Below are 16,634 nucleotides of genomic sequence, written 5' to 3' on the forward strand. Positions count from 1 at the left end.
CCTAGATTAGACAGTCTTTTAGAAACCGTCAGCATTTCGTTACATTTCATTATCAGTCCAGCGTATTCACCACTTGTGAATATTCACATAGTTCTGAGTTCAGGCAGGGCCTGGATAGCTCAGTCGGTAGAGCATCAGACTTTTAATCTGAGGGTCCAGGGTTCAAGTCCCTGTTCAGGCGGACTAGCTTTAAGACAAATGTGCAGGTTTTCTGCACTTAACGCAGTCATTTTCAGTCCACTATAACAAAAAGCAGCGCCTGAAGTTGAAGCCTAACTGACAGAGGACCTATGTAATGCACTGTAGGAGCATTTGTTGTCCTAATGAGCACCAAAAAAAGCTTCTGCACTCTCCACATTTGGGTAGGCTTCAAAATGCACAACCAGACAGCTGCTAAGTTACTTCTAGATGGATTTATTCAAACATTTTTAAGACATTTAATACAAATATTTTCTTTTCTTTATTTTTATTTTTTGCTTATTCCAAGTAATGCAATTATGTGCTCCTCTGTTTCATAATCTTTAATCTAATAATCTGGATAAAAGTTTTTCTAAAGAGAAACCTTAAATTTAGCTTCCAAAATATTAAAGGCTCTACAGACACACTTCCATCAGAGTTCACATCTGCAGCTCGCACTGGTTTGAGTCTATTAAATTAACTGCTGATTGGTTTACCTCTGTTACTGATGTGATGTCTTCTGTTGATGGTTTTCGAGCTGGTCTGTAACAAAAACCAAAACAATCAAAAAAATATAGAGAAGTCAGCTTCCATTTAAACCTGCTTTTTATTCTGGTGACTTTCATTCAAAAGGACTAACGATGGGAAAACACCTCCCAGCTCCCTTCCTGTGTGACCACAGTAAAAATACATTTAAAGAAATTTCATATAAAATGAAGTTAAATTTGTAAATTCATTCTGTGTTTCAGAAAAGAGGATTATTCAGGGTGTGCTCATTTGCTAACGACTTGTCGATCACAGGCCGTTCATGAATGCTTTCACAGTCTGGTCCGCCCCTCGCTCTCCACATCCGGTTTTACACAACAACAAGACGGCAACAGAACTCCATGACTCACGTGGCATTGTTGCCCTGCTCCGCCAGCACCCGCAGGAGGAAGGCTCCCTGCTGATTAGGCTCGGCGGTGGAGGGGATGATGATGTAGCAACCCGGTGGGAGCGAGCCACGAAGAACAACCTCCCGCCGTGCGACATACTGGGGGCTGTGGAGGACTGGGCGGAGCACGCTCAGGTCCTCACGGGACAGGTACGTATTCTTAGGATGGGCCTGGAGAGACAGCGCACACTCATTTACACCAGCCCTTCCTCATCCACAGTTACTGCTTCAAGTACAGTTTAGAAACTTTAACAGCTTTTCAGACGCTTTCTGATCTAAACAGTTTAACCAAATATGTTCAGCTTTTATTGACGTCCTTTTAGGGGCAAGTCTCAACACCTAGCAGTCACCTTGGTAACACGTTTTGATATAAACTACTGATCACTGGGTCCCTTAACTTCTTCAGGTGAACGTTTCCAACTTTTGTTTTTAGCTACATATGACCCAGGAGTTAAGTGTTTGCTTAGTTAGCTGTTTGATATCTTTTCTGTTCAACCATCTTCAGATAAACTCAGTAAATCCATTGGTACAACAGGCCCTTTGACAGTGTTATAACAGATTAAAAGCAACATCGCCTGAACAGGGACTTGAACCCTGGACCCTCAGATTAAAAGTCTGATGCTCTACCGACTGAGCTATCCAGGCTCCTGACAAGAAAGACCTGCTTTCCAACATATGGCCATAAACTAAGCAAGAGACATTTCCTCAAAATATCTGCTTGCGCCTTCATACCGATGACATTTCAAATATAGTCAGTCTGACAGCCTCGCAGTCTGTAATCATTCTCCAAAGAAGCACCTTAATATGAATAAACAGCACATCGATTGAAATTTCAGAGGAATAAAACTATCTAATAAAACCGTCCATGTTCACTTTCTGCTCTGTGAAATAGCAGCTTCCAAGCTGAACTAAATATCGCAATAATACCTTCATATAGGAATAAAAATAATAGCAACTACTGCGCTATTCAGGAAGTCAGTCCAAAGAGAGAAGAGCCATTGGGCAGGACTTTTATCACGTTTATGCCTTTCATTTAAACACCAGACCCCGTGTGCGTGACTATACCGGGTATACGTGAAGGCCGATGGCTAGACTAATGCCTCTTCGTCTCTGGTGTTTCTGCATCAGAGCCAAAACGAAGGAGCAGGTCTTCTGAGCGCTGTCGGGGTTTTGGTCCGCCTTTGACAGAACAAAGTAGAACTGGGGATTCTGATAGAACCAACCTGCACACACACAAACACACTGTTAGTTTTCCTATCGTGTGTAACTTTTAACATTTCTTTTCATAATTTATTTTTTTCATGTTCCAAGCTGGACCTGATTTAACTGCCTCCAAATGTACAATTTATTGGTCCTCTGTCCAAAGATCTTTAAACAGAAGCTAACAGACCTAGAACAGGATCACGGGAAGCCCAGTTACCCAAAACCAGACTCCATGCGTGTGATCTGTGTGGCTATATTCCTAACTGTTTACCTGGCAGTGTCTGATATCAAAACTTGGTCTACCTGTAAAACTGCAGCTCTGTTATTAAAGACTGTACAAATAAGCTCGTCTCAGCTTGTTGAGAGTTACAGAATCCTTCATAAACATTATACAGTCAGAGATCTCAAACAAAAGCACAAGGATTATTTCTGAGTGCTGCACGTCAAATGTAATATATTACATAATGTACAAGTGAAACAAAGACTGTCACATAAAATTAAAGAAAAAAAACTGCATCTGGGAACAGACAGACAGGCGTGTCAGAGACCTGTGCTGCACAGAGGGATTAGAGGGGAAACTTCAGGTTTAACTCTCATTGTTCACAGTTACAAAGGTGCTTCACTTCTTACGTCTTGATAATTTATGCTCGAGACTGGAACGAAATACACTGCAGGTCAAAAGTTTGAGAACACCCCGATTTTTCCAGCAATTATGCCGTTTAATGTCTGATTGCACTCTGAAATGAAAGCATAGTACAAATAAGCAATTGGAGTTCAAAAAGAAATCATGGAATCAATTCATAGACCAAAATGTATTCTAACCTTTAAGTAGCCACCAGATATAACAGCTGAACACACCCGTAGCATTCTTTCTACAATAGAAATCAATCTGTTTGTTGCAGAAGTTCCCATAAATGTGGACCTTGTAGGTTGCTTTGCTTTCACTCTTCTGTCCAGTTCATCCCAAACCAGCTCGATGAGGTTTAAGTATGGAGGACTGTGCTGGACACTCCGTGTTTTCAAGAGTTCTGGCATAGCTTGGATTATGTTTTGGGTCATTATCCCGCTGTAGGATGAACCCCTGACCAACTAGGCGCATACCAGAGGGTACTGCATGGCGCTGCAGAATGCTGTGGTAGCCGTTTTGGTTCAGGGTGCCTCTCACAGCGGTGTTTCATGGCCCAGGCAAGTCTCTTTGTCTTATTCTGTATAATACTATGGTATGTGGTTTATACAAAAAGCCCTTTTTGTATAATTCTGAAATTCCTTTTTTTAGTTTTGGGTAACCTTACCTTTTTTAAACCTCTGGCAGTTCACCACTTACCTTTGTGCCATTTCAAGCTATTCGTTGGACTTGAACAACTTGAATTACAATAGATAACTGGAAAAATTGGGGTGTTCTAAAACTTTGGACTAGTATTGTATTTTCTAGACAACAAGAAAAAAAACTGCACCTACTGAAAAATTGTGCAGAAAAGAGTGTGACCATTTCTGGAAGATGCCTGAGGAATCTGTCCACAGGCAGCAGGAGGCGCTAAAGTTTTGGTCTTTCCCTGGTGAGCATCAGTTAAAATTGACTCTCAGGAGAGACTCCTTTGTGTCGGCTGCAAGAAATATTAAAACATTGTTCTTGTATTTTTCGTCATATTTGATGCTAAAATCAGAGTGCACTACACAACCTTCAGAGCCTGGATAGCTCAGTCGGTAGAGCATCAGACTTTTAATCTGAGGGTCCAGGGTTCAAGTCCCTGTTCAGGCGTGGCTCTTTTAAAGACTCTCTGATCACTGCCAGCAAACGCAAAGATTAAGACTAATAGTGACTAATTAACACATGAAACTAACTGTTCGCCAGATTGGCCCCTACTCTTAAATTCAGTTGTGATAGTTGAGGTGAACTTCTGTCTAGTTTTAAATATCCCAGCTTTATCTCCAGTTTTAAAACCAGCTTCTGGGCTTGTGCGGTTCAGAGTTAAGAGTGAGGCACAAAACATTTGACACACGTCATCACCCGTCTTACCTCCTTGAGGAGAGCCTCCTGCTGTGATATTCGGCGCCCAGTTGCCATGATGCATAATGCAGCTCAAAGGCAACATGCTGGAGCCTGGTTCACCGAGAGCCTCCGTCAGGTGACAGACCTCCATCACCTCGAAGTTCTGTCGGAAGTCCGACACCGACATCCTGACAGAGAGAGAGAGGAACAGGGCGACTGGTCAAACAGATTTCCTTCGTCTGTAAATACTTAATGTGTTTGAATAGCATTGGCACATCCAAGTTCAAAAACAAAGACACATTTGGTTTCTTCACTGCAATCATCTCATCTGCTCTGTTTGGAAATATTGGTGTCGTTTTAATCATCGTTGTCACCGTTTCATTCATCCCTGCTGAGTATCTACCCTGTAATGAGCAGGAACAGCCACAGGGGGGCCCCATAAAAGTTGTGTGACAGTCGCTGGTATGACATTACGATAAACTCACCAGAACTCTCCGTCCTCCTGTCTGACTCTGCCGAGTCGTTTCTGCTCCTCGATGCTCACCGTTTTCCACTCTTGACTGCAAACACAGAGGTTTGTAAACGTGCTGTAAATGTGTGAAGTATGTACTCAAGAAGGGGAGTTAGTAAGGTGACATTTTGGTTTGTATGTGACCTCATGGATTCAGATTAAAGAGGCAGTAAATTGAGCTATGAGATCAGTGCAAACGCATAAATTATTTTAAGATTATTAAACTATTTTTTCCAATTTTCTCACAGCCTTAAGATGTTGTTATGTTATTTTCTGTGATTTTGTACTTCCCTTTGTTCAGTGTCTTTTTTTTTTCACAAGACACTCAATTTTAATCTCACATTTGACTTTAGACAACAGTAATAAAAACCACGAACCACAAGAAACTGTGATCTGTGCTCTGCACGATGGCCCACGATTACTGCGATTAGCCCATTCACTCCCCTCACTTCCTCCTATGCATTACCAGCTACTTCTTCTTCTGATGCCATTTTTGAGTTGACTGAAAGGATTTAAATTTAGAGTAAGTTTTATTCAGCACTGCTCATTGGATGATCTTCATACCCTTTGAAGTCACTCCAGGGCCCCTCCCACTCTGTGTTGCCCCAAGGGTTGAGGATTCGCACCAGATATTCAGTGCCGAGTGTCGTCCTCACCTGGCAGGAGAGGAGGCAAATCAGGTGAGAGTGCAGTGAAGAGCAGCTGTGAGTCATTTAGATTTCTACTTAAGATACAGAAACACTGCATTTAATTTGTCCTGCTTTTGAGATTCACATCTGTATTTATGTGTAATTAGGACTTATGAACATTTCTTGGCCGTGTTCAGTGACAGTTACCTTATCCACTGCAGTCAGAGCGTAGGCATGTCTAAACATGATTCCCAGTTCATTCCTGTGCTCCAGAGGACCCTGGAGGGGGGAAAAGCCAACCAACCACAGTGAGGACAGAAGGAAAACAAACAATATGACTCATAAATGAGTGCAGGAACGCCTCCGTGTTTCCCAACAGGTTCAGATCTAAATCATCCCTCACAGGTTCTTACGGTACCTGGCAGTTGGCACAGTTGATGAGTGCTCCTCTGACCAGCAGGTGTCTGAGGAAGGTCGGCAAGTCTCTGGGAAGTGAGGCCACCTGTAAAACCTCTGTCACCCCGCCCGTCATATCCACCATGGCCTCATGAGGGAAGCCCATGTCCAGAGCTCGGTAGCCACCCTTCAACCTGGGACAGAAAGGGAAATATCAGAGGTTTTCTGAACGGTTTTCTAAAGATCTCCTGAATTTGTCTTTCTAACTGAACTCTGACTAACAAATCTGCCCAGGAAAGGTTTGAACAATGGGACATTTAATGTTTGAGATATTATTATTATCCTTATCATTGTTATGCCCACTTTTTCACTCACTTATCAACTACTTGTTCTTAAAGTGTGAAGAACAGATGCTCAAATTATCCACAATACTCTGAGTAGGAACAGATGCTAAAATTTAGAATCTTTTAAAACACAGACACTGGATGTTAGTTACTATTTACCCATTTCAGCATGTTTACATGTTTATTTGTTGTATCATTTCTCTTGCTGCTATATAGTCATATTTATTTTTTTCCATATAAATGCAACAAAACCTGGAAAATGTTCACTCCGCATGGCACTATGTAAAAAAAACAACATATTTTTTATTTCCTCTAAATTCAGTTTTCAGCATCAGCAGCATGGGATATAACATCACACACAGGAACAGAAATAAGCACCTGTACCCTTCATGTTTTGTCTTGTATCTGATAATTCACTGGACAAAACTTCAAAAAGTATATCTCCAAAAGTTGATTCTGTTCATCTGGACGTAGCGTACCTGTGATTGCAGCCATTCCCCAACTCTCTGTGAATGGGACTCATGGTTATTGATCAGTGGTTGTTGATCAATGGTCATGAGAATTTGCATAATTAAGATTAAGAAACTGACCTCCCAGCCCATTGTTCCTTCAGTGTGCTGGTTTCAGTCATTATGCAAATGCACTGTTTATAAGATTTGGGGAAACTTGCAGTCAGCTGAGACTGAAGAAGTCACCTGGATGAGTGACGAAACGTTTCTCCCACAAAACGCTACGTCCACAGAATCAGCTTTTGGAGATTTACTTTCCTGGATGATTGAGAATGCATCAAGACGTTCAAAAAGTATAGTTTGGGTGATTCTTCAAGCGTCATATCTAGGGATGGGTATCAAAAACCGGTTCTTGTTGAGAACCGGTTCCCACTGTTTCAATTCCTTGGAAGTGTTTGCCATTTTTGCAAACGATTCCCTTATCGATTCCAGTCGCCCCGAATGACGTCACCATGTTGCGGAGCGTCATTTACCCGGCAGGAAACACGGTGGCTCAAACGCTCAAAAGTTTGGTTATACTTTACGAGAACGGATGACAACAGGGCAACTTGCAATACTTGCAAAGTAGATACTTCATTTAAGGGAGGAAACACTGCGAATATGCAAAAGCATTTGCTCACAAAACACGTGATGACCTTAAATGAATGTCGTGTTTTTAATTCCGCTCCGGACTCGTGAATCTCAACCCAGCAGCAGCGCTAACGTTTGCACGTCCTCTCCCGTTAATGCGGCAGGTAAATAATCAACTAACAGTGCATATTATGTTAGCGCGATCTGCCTTATTACAAACCTGCCATTACTGTGCATTTAGTGACCATGATGAGAGAGACAGACAGAGTCTGGCTCAGATGCTGCCAGTTCTCGCTGCAGTCGACTGGTAGCGTCTCCTTTCAGGCCAGGATAGACCAATGTCACCGAGGAGTGACTAAGTTTGTGGTCAAAGGCTTGAACCCATTTGCCACAGCAGATGATTTTCGGTAAGTGAATGTGTTTAATTGTAGGCAGGGACATTACTGGATATTCATGTGTAATTGCTACAGAAGAATATTTATTTTATTATTTTACATTTACAATTATTTTCCTGGGGACCCCGTGACCCACTGAAGAGCCGTAGGCTGGATCTCTTAAGATCTCACTGTTGGGTTTGTAAGGCCATGTTACTCCTAAATTTCTTTCTTGTTCAAAGAGAAGATATAAAACAAAGTTCTAAGCTAATCGACCTTAGTGTTCTCCTTTTTTAAAAAGAATCGATAAGAGAATCGATAAAGAATCGAATCGTTAAACAGAATCGAAAATGGAATCGGAATCGTGAAAATCTTATCAATACCCATCCCTAGTCATATCACCGTGTGGGATAGGTGGCAGCTTACAGCATATGAACGCTCTCCCTTTTTATTAACATTACGACACCAGGCTGATCTTCTAGCAGTGATTCGTTCTGAGCAGAAAAACACATGCTGTCATGTCATTATCTCCTATACTTATGAAGGGCTCAGAAATGGTGGGAAAACTCGAACTTGAAAGACCTGGAATTCAGGAAAGATTCATAGTATGATGCTAAAATTTTGGATAAAATTAAGGGGTTTAGGTGAAACGTATGGATATGGAATATGGATTTGTGGTTATGTAACAGGCAAAAGAAGACCAAATGTCTATCAGAGAGGCTGAAATGTGCAGTGAGACATGAACACCTAGACAGCGGCTGACTGGGACTCACTTGGCGTAGGCTTTCTCCAGCAGGGCGCTCCAGAACTCTTGTCTTTCTGGGGAGCTGAGGAAGATCAGATTGTTGTCCACAGTGGGCAGCAGGTCATCGATCCGTACCTCCTCCCACTGACCGTACTGCCAGAACTACACAGCGAGAGAAAGAGAGAGAGAATATCATCTGATTTAGGCTGAGAATTCACTTGAAGAAGATAACTGCATATTAAACAGAGCTTTTGTACCCTGAAAGTGAAGCAACCACTGTATCCATCTTGGAAGCTCTGGCCCAGAGGCACAACCTTCTTGAGCAGCGATTGATTCATGGAGAGAGACGCTATAGCCGAAAGTAACCAGCAGTCACCTGGAAAAGAATGAAGTAGGTCATGACATCATTTAAAGCTTCAGTGCACAATGCTGGATGGTCCTCTTTCCATTTTAAATCACTTCCAGCCGTGCACCATCTTTCACCTACAGTCTCCATTAAACCTTTATGTGCTGGGTGTAACAGCTATTCAACGCTGACATACAGCATATACAGAGAGCTGTTTGCACTGTTGTATTTGAGGAAGGAGGAACCTGGTCTTCAGGGTGTGACACAGACCCACCTGTGTGGAAGGAACAGAAAAGACCTGAGGTTCTCAATCTGATGTAGCTACTGTATACGATTTGTTTTGTCCTTGATGCCACTCAGCTCAGTTAATTTTACCCAGTCACCAGTGCAAGTACTGCAACAGAGATATACACAGTTTCAATGGCCCTGAACTCTTTCCAGGGTGCACCCCTCCCACCCTCCAAAGTGACCCAGTGTCAGCTGGGAGAGGTTCCAGCATCTCTTTGATCTTCTCTACGTTTAAGACTAGTCTTAAAACTTGGTTTGAGGGTGTAGGCTGCTGGAGGATTTCTTTTTTTAGTCACATTTTCCACTTATTATGTGTTTATACACATAATCTTCCAGCAGAACAGCCTGGTTTTGCTGGAGGATTCTTCCTGCTAAAAGGGAGTTTTTCCTTCCCACTGTCGCCAAAGCTCTTGCTCATAGGGGGTCGAGTGTTTGTTGGAGTTCTCTGCTGTGTTATTGTAGTGAGTTTTTACCTTACAATATAAAGTGCCTTGAGGCAACTGTTATTGTGATTTGGTACTATATAAATAAAATTAAACTGAACTGAATTGAATCAGGACAATAGTATCAACATCAGCACGAGGTTGTTTATCCAGACTGGATCTGTGCTGTGTCTTTATCCGACTCCTGCCCTCCCTCCTGTCAAAAACAGACTTAGCATTTCTAGGAGGCCTGTAAAACACGCTGCAGGGCATTTCCTGGAATCAGTAGTGCTATGTTGAATGGGTGGGGCCAGCTCTGGTGACCACATCAGTGCACTCCTGGGGTTCAAGGGCTGTCAGAAATAAGCTATAGCAGCTTATTTTTGACGGTGGGCAACGCGAAGGATTAGACTGAACAGCAAATCATGCAAAGCTGCTCTGGTGGAGTCCAAGAATGAAAAGGTGGTGGAAATGAGCAGAATAGGTCCACTTGAACTGAAAATACTTAGCTTATACAACTAAGTAGTACAGGAGATCTCTACTTACTGAGTTTCCCCTGGCGAACATCCAGCCTCGTTGCGCCATCTACTATGAACTGAGGTGATGAACAGAGTTCCTGGAAACAGAGCAATGATTGGTTGAAACAAAGACAAGAAAGAGCAGGAAGATGAACGCAAATAAACTTGATCTGACTTGTCTGCAGAGCCAAAGGGAGAGGCAGATAAAAGTTCATCCATCAGAACATTGTGGCACAAACTTGGCACACTGCCGGATGTGTGACTCCGAGTCAGACAGGAAGACTGACATGAGTTTCACCAATGTTCAGTGTTTATCATGATATAATGTTTAAAGGTGCATAAATAAAATATATCAAATTTTTATAAATAATGATCATTCGTGTGACAATTCAAAAGTAACTGAGATAAGATAAGAAGCAACTTTTATTATAACCTGAGATCTATGACGTCCCCACAACTTCCTCTAGTGGCGACTCGAGTCAGTCCGCATACTTGGACTTGCTCAGATTGCAAAGAGTTATGACTTATTATCAGTACAAACACTTTGAAAAACTGTCTGTGTATTCACCAGCATATGCAGTCTTCAAAAATGTGTGTGGCATCAACGTTTGCTACGTTTACACTTATCTAGGTTGCACATAGTTAACAGATATGAGAGAATCCCCCCTGATTATGACATTAATGGTGGAATCAGTGAAAAAAAACTATGGGCACCTTTTTATGAGTGAAAGCTATAGAGCACCGTGTTCTTGAAGTAACCTGTGTGGTACAACACAGCAAAGACAGTATACTTTACATTTTTTAAACCCCAAAGCATGAACAGGAACTTGAACCCAGGATCAAAAGGCTGATGCTTTTCTACAGAGCTGCCCAGGCTCTAATGGTTAGTGGAACAGTTCAAATTCTTACCTACAAATGTGGATATTAGCAGTTGAAATGATTAGCTGTTAATGTAACTACTAGGGGTGCAACGATATTCGTATCGATATTGAACCGTTCGATACAGTGCTTTCGGTTCGGTATGCATATGTATCGAACAATACAAAATTTGTAATTTATTTTATCAACTTTCCTTCTGACGATGCTGTCTGTGTTGAGCGCTCAGTGAATCTGCGTTCGAGTACTCCGCCTAGGCTGCACTGTCGAGCGCAGATCCACTGAGCGCTCAACACAGACAGCATCGTCAGAGGGAAGAGCGCAGGGCAAGCTAGCGAGACAGAAGTTAAGCTCTCCTTGCAACATGGACCTCCCCCACCCTCATTCAGATCTGGCGTTTGGAATTATTTTGGTTTTCATGTGACGTATGACCCTGAAGGTAAGCGAGTCATGGACTAAAGTAAAACAGTATGTTGGATGTGCCACGCAATGCTCAATTACATGGGTGGGAGCTAGTGTGTTAGCGCAGTTAGCTCGTTAACGTGTTGGCCGTCTAGCCCCATGCACGGGGCGATCGGCGGTAGCTCGTTAACGGAGATTTGCCGTGTTGTGGCGTTAAGGTCATTTTAACGAGATTAACCTGAAAGCACTAGTGGGAACACAACGAATATGACTGCACATTTACGCCGACATCATCCTAGTACAAAGACAAGTGGAAGCAGACAAAAACAACAAGCATGCTACTAACTTTAGCCGAGTCATTTAGACAGCTGTTAGCACATGATTCTCCTTATGCTGCTGAGAATATAGCCCAGAAGAAGCGGATAGTATAGCTTTTATTTTGGAAAGAGACATTTCTCTGTAATAAACTCTCTTTTCCAAAGATGAGTGATTCCTCAATCAGATACAGGGCTTGCAATATCGCTAGCCCGACGTCCCGGAGCTAGCGATTTTTCCAGTCGGGCTATTGTAGGAAGGAAAAATATATGTCAATGCTTTTGCATTCTTTCAGAAATGTAGCTGGCTAATTATGTCATTGGCATCAGTGAGCCACTGTCAATATGTGACATATTGAAATCGCGTTTGAATTTGCTTTCACTTTGCAATCGTGCGAACTGTGTATAGAGAGCGACAGCACTGATCTGTGAGTGATGATAATTTGTGCACCAATTCCTCTGACATCGTCTTATTAATCGTTAGCTTACTACGCAAACATGACAAGTGAAATCTCCCGCAGCTTAAACATGTGAGAGGTTGATCGCGCAGAGAATCGCTGAGCTTATGTGAGTGCGTGTGTAAAAGCAGCAGGACATATATTTTAGTTCTGCTGAGCCAAATAAGACAGGTCAGGGTGAAGAAGTGACAGCCAAAGAAAAGCTTACCACAAAACGGAGAAGTTATGACAAATCAGACTATAAGGCAAAAAGAAAGTGCAGCTTTATGGTTTCATGGACAAAAGAATTTCTGTGGCTGCGATATGATGAGCTATATAACCAGGGCTGCACATAAGTGGTCCGCAGGTGCACATTCGCTGTCAAAATAAAAAACACGCACAAGGGTTAGGGTTAAATTTAAAAACTGTACTTTTGAGTTAAAATATATATTTATAATTTTAATAAATGACGAATTAAAAAGGCATGAACATTTTTTTGTATCGAAAAAATATCGAACCGTGACACCAAAGTATCGAACCGAACCGAACCGTGAATTTTGTGTATCGTTGCACCCCTAGTAACTACGTGTTGGCTTTGATATCAAGAGCTAACGATATGAGATAAATGTGTGGATAATATACTCATTTCTAATCCTGTCCATCCTGCTCACTCCCAGTCAAAATCTTAAAAGCTTCAGCTCAGCTTCTCGTTTCATGACTGTCACCTTCTTCAAACCATTCCTCACAGCAGGTCTCACTAGCATCTTTGAAACCTTCCCTTTGACTCTTGCTGCTATCATACTGTTACGAATCACCCCCACTCATCTTCTCCCACTCCACCCTGTCTGCACCCTCTTCTTGTGCTGTATGCATTGCTTTGGATGGCTGACTCATCTTCACTACCTCTGCTCTTTGCAGCTTCACTCTTACATCTCATTCATACACAGGAATTCTGTTGTTTCTATTGAGCTTACCTCCATCTCCCATACACCTGCCCTCTACTCTCACTACATAGAATTTTTTTAAACACTTATAGCATTCATTTTTTTAATGTGCAAAACCTTCTAATCTTACATGCACTTGTATGTTGTATTTGTTTGTTTGTTTGTTTTTTACTTTTTGCATGATGGGAATAAAATAAAAAGTGCTTTAAAAGTAAACTTGACTTAATTGAGTAACATTATGTGTCTAATCCATATGTCTGTGGTAAAGAGTCCACAGTTACAGGATTTCTTTGGATTTCCTGGACAGTGAGGTGTCAAACTACGATGGTGAACACACGAGTGACAAGCGTCTCTGAGGTAATTACTCAGAGGTTAGATTTAGGAGGGAGCGATGCAGGATTTATGGCCTCATTCTGTCAACACTGGCTTAATGCAGCGTAAGAGGAAGGACAACTCTCTGTGTGATGGTGTTCCTGTGACATGTGTCCTTCTCCCTAAATCAGTGTGTGTTGTACTAATGCACAGCCTGCCCATTCAGAAATGTCTGCCTTTAACTGTCTTCTTTTGTTTGCATCGGTCTATACAGGTTATAGGATTTTGTTTTAATCTTTATTCTTGCAAACACTGGATCAGACTTTAAACCTCTGTCCTTTCACCTCTGTCGTGCTTCCAGCTCTTCCTGTTTTGACCAAAGACAAAGAACTTCTGACATTTTTCTTTTCACTGCCATCTGAAGTCTTTTGAGTCACAGAAAGCAAGTTTGTGCCCACTGCATCCTGCGTGCTCCATTCAGGCAGTAAGCCTTGTGTAGATACAGTTTGTACAATAACAGTCAGTACAGACTCCGTGATCTATCTATAGGAACTCAGTGACTCAATCTTAATGAATACTACACTGCTTTAAGCATGAAAACCTAAATAAAATCTATTTCTAGACATGGAACACACCCTGAAACTGGCCAAAGGGAATGTTTTAAGGTAAACAAGTTTTAATGTGTCAAGAGCGTTTCCATGATACTCTGAAAGAAGTGCCTCCAGTTAAGGCAAAGGTTGGTGTGATGCTATACACCTGAATTATACCTCTGTGTCAGATCTACTTTGTAACTTATGCCACAACCGGAACTCAATTTTAATGCAATGCTGCAAAAATGTAACTACGGGTCGATGTTTGTCCTAAAGACTTGAATGACACAGGAGTTAAGTGTTTGCTTAGTTAGCTGTTTGATATCTTTTCTGTTCAACCATCTTCAGATAAACTCAGTAAATCCATTGGTACAACAGGCCCTTTGACAGTGTTATAACAGATTAAAAGCAACATCGCCTGAACAGGGACTTGAACCCTGGACCCTCAGATTAAAAGTCTGATGCTCTACCGACTGAGCTATCCAGGCTCCCGCAAGGAGGGGAAATCTCTCTATCGTCAAACTGAACTTCAGCCAGCGTGGTACATGCAAAACCTCTCAATCAGTCACTGAGATGATGTGATTATCTCATCAGTGTCAATCATTAGAACCATGAAGCTCTACGATCTGAGTTATAAAACCATGAAACAAGAAGTTACATGCTCAAAATTAGTACTCTGCATGTGAAGACAGAAATGTGAGCCATCACTTTAACGAGCGCCTTAACCGGTGTAACGTGAACATGCGTGTTATTTTGTTTTATCTTACATATATTAGCAAATATAAAACAAACCTGCCAAACTATAGTATATACCGTACATTATATTCTATTAAAGCAAGTGAACAGAAAGGCTGCATTCTTTGTTTCCTGTTCAGATACCTTAGTTGCATATTTTACATATTTAGCCAACACAGAGTTTAGCAGCAGATTTAATCTCACCCACCCTGCATCCTGCCCAGCCCTCAAGTCAGAAAGAAGAGAAGCAAAGCGAGCGGATGCAGGATAATATAGAACTAAAGGACAACACTGAGCCTTGTCTTTGTTTCCCTCCTGTTGCCCTGCAGGGTTTGGGTTGCCTTCATTTTATCTCTGTGGAGCCTTTCTGAAACACACCCTTGCAAATATGACTCTGTCACGCACTGATTGTAACTCTCCAGTTGACCAACTCGGACACTACAGGGCAAAAAAACCACTGGTTCACATCTGGCACAAGGCTGTAACTGGTAACAGTGATTCACAGAGATCCACCAGAATTTTGATTTTTACCAGGTGAGTTTTTAATGTTAAAGGTAAAAGAAAGCCACAGAGACTCAGAGAAACAAAATAACGACTTAAATAAGTGTGAAATTAAGTGTAATTTGAAACTGCAATTCGACCCGCTGAGTGGAATCGTCCTGTTATAACATGTGGTGTTAGTTATTGTCCATCTGCCTTTACCTGGTATTTAAAAAACCATCCAGGTGTTCTCAAAGTGACCTCAGCTGCTCTTAAAAGTATTTTAATCAGTATAAATACAGCCTTTATTGTGTAAATGTGACTGTTACTCTGTAATGATAATTACAGCATCACACACAGTACTGGTCACAGGGGGAAATGAGGTCCTGAAGCTGGGTGCATTAAACAACCTGGCACTTAACATCACCAAGACCAAGGAACTCATCCTGGACTTCAGGCGGAAGAGAGCTGCCCCTGCCCCTCTGCACATCAACGGTGAATTTGTAGAGCGAGTGGAATCCTTCAAACTCCTTGGTGTCCACATCTCTGCAGACCTCTCCTGGTCAGTCAACGCCACGGTGCTAGTCAAGAAGGCCCAAGCAGTGGCTACACTTCTAAGGGTGCTCAGGAAGGAGCAACTAAACACCCCACTGCTGGTGACCTTCTATAGATCCACCATCGAGAGCCTGCTGACCTATGCAGTGACAGTGTGGCACGCCAGCTGCACAGAGGCAGGCAGGAAGAGATTACAGAGGGTGGTAAACGTAGCAAAAAAAAATCAGTGGCTGTCCCCTGCCCTCTTTGTCTGCCATCTATAACTCCCGTTGTCTCAGCAGGGCCAGAAACATCTTGAAGGACATCAGCCACCCCGGTTACCATCTTTTTAACCTACTCCCCTCTGGCAGGTGCTTCAGATCCATACGGGCCAGAACAAACAGACTCGGGGATAGCTTCTTCCCCAAAGCCATCACCATACTCAACTCAAAACATGCACAAAACTAATTTGCACTGACTGTATCATCATTCTCTGGCTGTCTGTCTGTGTCACCCAGTGCAGTGTATTTATATTACGTGTATAGTTATATTATTGTATTTTTTTTTATAATGTGTTAAGCACATGTGCACCTTTATGGAGCCGTTTTAAATCTCATTATACCAGTATAATGACAATAAAGGCTTTCACTTCACTTCCTAACTTAACCCATGGAGCTCTGTGGGAGTTTATTTTGAAGCTTTGTAATATTGTGTGTTTTACTGTATTTCAACTCTTTTATTCACAATATCGCATCAAAAACATGAAACTTTTTAACAGTCTAACAGATGTCTAGAAGAAAAGGAATAAATCATTACGTTCAGCTTTTTCATCCTCGCCAAAGGAGGAACGCTTTCTCAATATACCATTTTTTTTTACTGTATGTATATATTTACATATTTAAAAGTTAATAAGTAAAACATTTGTGGTGCAGCACAACAGATAAAAATTCACATGCAAAACACGCGAAGATCCCAGATATGAAACTCTAAAGTCAAAATGTGCACAATGATGTAAAATGTTAAAAGATTATCCTTCTGTTTCTCTGTGGTGGCA

The 16,634-nt window shown here is 41.8% G+C and overlaps 1 protein-coding gene and 4 non-coding genes across 7 annotated transcripts in view; 2 read left to right on the forward strand and 3 right to left on the reverse strand.

Annotated features, from left to right (window-relative positions):
* The window catches only part of LOC146654692 (calpain-9), a 34,896-nt gene that overhangs the window by 17,362 nt on the left and 900 nt on the right, over positions 1 to 16,634 (reverse strand). For all 3 annotated transcript variants that reach the window (XM_085379633.1, XM_085379632.1, XM_085379634.1), the window contains exons 2-12: positions 9,985 to 10,054; positions 8,640 to 8,758; positions 8,411 to 8,544; positions 5,863 to 6,034; positions 5,652 to 5,723; positions 5,380 to 5,471; positions 4,790 to 4,864; positions 4,332 to 4,492; positions 2,177 to 2,334; positions 1,074 to 1,282; positions 675 to 720 (exon numbers count right to left, since the gene is read on the reverse strand). In XM_085379633.1, coding sequence (XP_085235759.1) covers positions 675 to 720; positions 1,074 to 1,282; positions 2,177 to 2,334; positions 4,332 to 4,492; positions 4,790 to 4,864; positions 5,380 to 5,471; positions 5,652 to 5,723; positions 5,863 to 6,034; positions 8,411 to 8,544; positions 8,640 to 8,758; positions 9,985 to 10,054 — 1,308 coding nt within the window. The remainder of the gene's footprint in view (positions 1 to 674; positions 721 to 1,073; positions 1,283 to 2,176; positions 2,335 to 4,331; positions 4,493 to 4,789; positions 4,865 to 5,379; positions 5,472 to 5,651; positions 5,724 to 5,862; positions 6,035 to 8,410; positions 8,545 to 8,639; positions 8,759 to 9,984; positions 10,055 to 16,634) is intronic.
* On the forward strand, positions 109 to 181 carry trnak-uuu (transfer RNA lysine (anticodon UUU)). Its single transcript has one exon. It is a non-coding gene; the product is annotated as a tRNA-Lys (tRNA).
* On the reverse strand, positions 1,684 to 1,756 carry trnak-uuu (transfer RNA lysine (anticodon UUU)). The gene has a single exon. It is a non-coding gene; the product is annotated as a tRNA-Lys (tRNA).
* trnak-uuu (transfer RNA lysine (anticodon UUU)) lies at positions 4,001 to 4,073 on the forward strand. Its single transcript has one exon. It is a non-coding gene; the product is annotated as a tRNA-Lys (tRNA).
* On the reverse strand, positions 14,247 to 14,319 carry trnak-uuu (transfer RNA lysine (anticodon UUU)). The gene has a single exon. It is a non-coding gene; the product is annotated as a tRNA-Lys (tRNA).

Source organism: Rhamphochromis longiceps, linkage group LG14 (assembly GCF_057381845.1).
Source record: "Rhamphochromis longiceps isolate RC_006_pf linkage group LG14, R_longiceps_female_GT1.1, whole genome shotgun sequence".
Lineage (NCBI taxonomy): Eukaryota > Metazoa > Chordata > Actinopteri > Cichliformes > Cichlidae > Rhamphochromis > Rhamphochromis longiceps.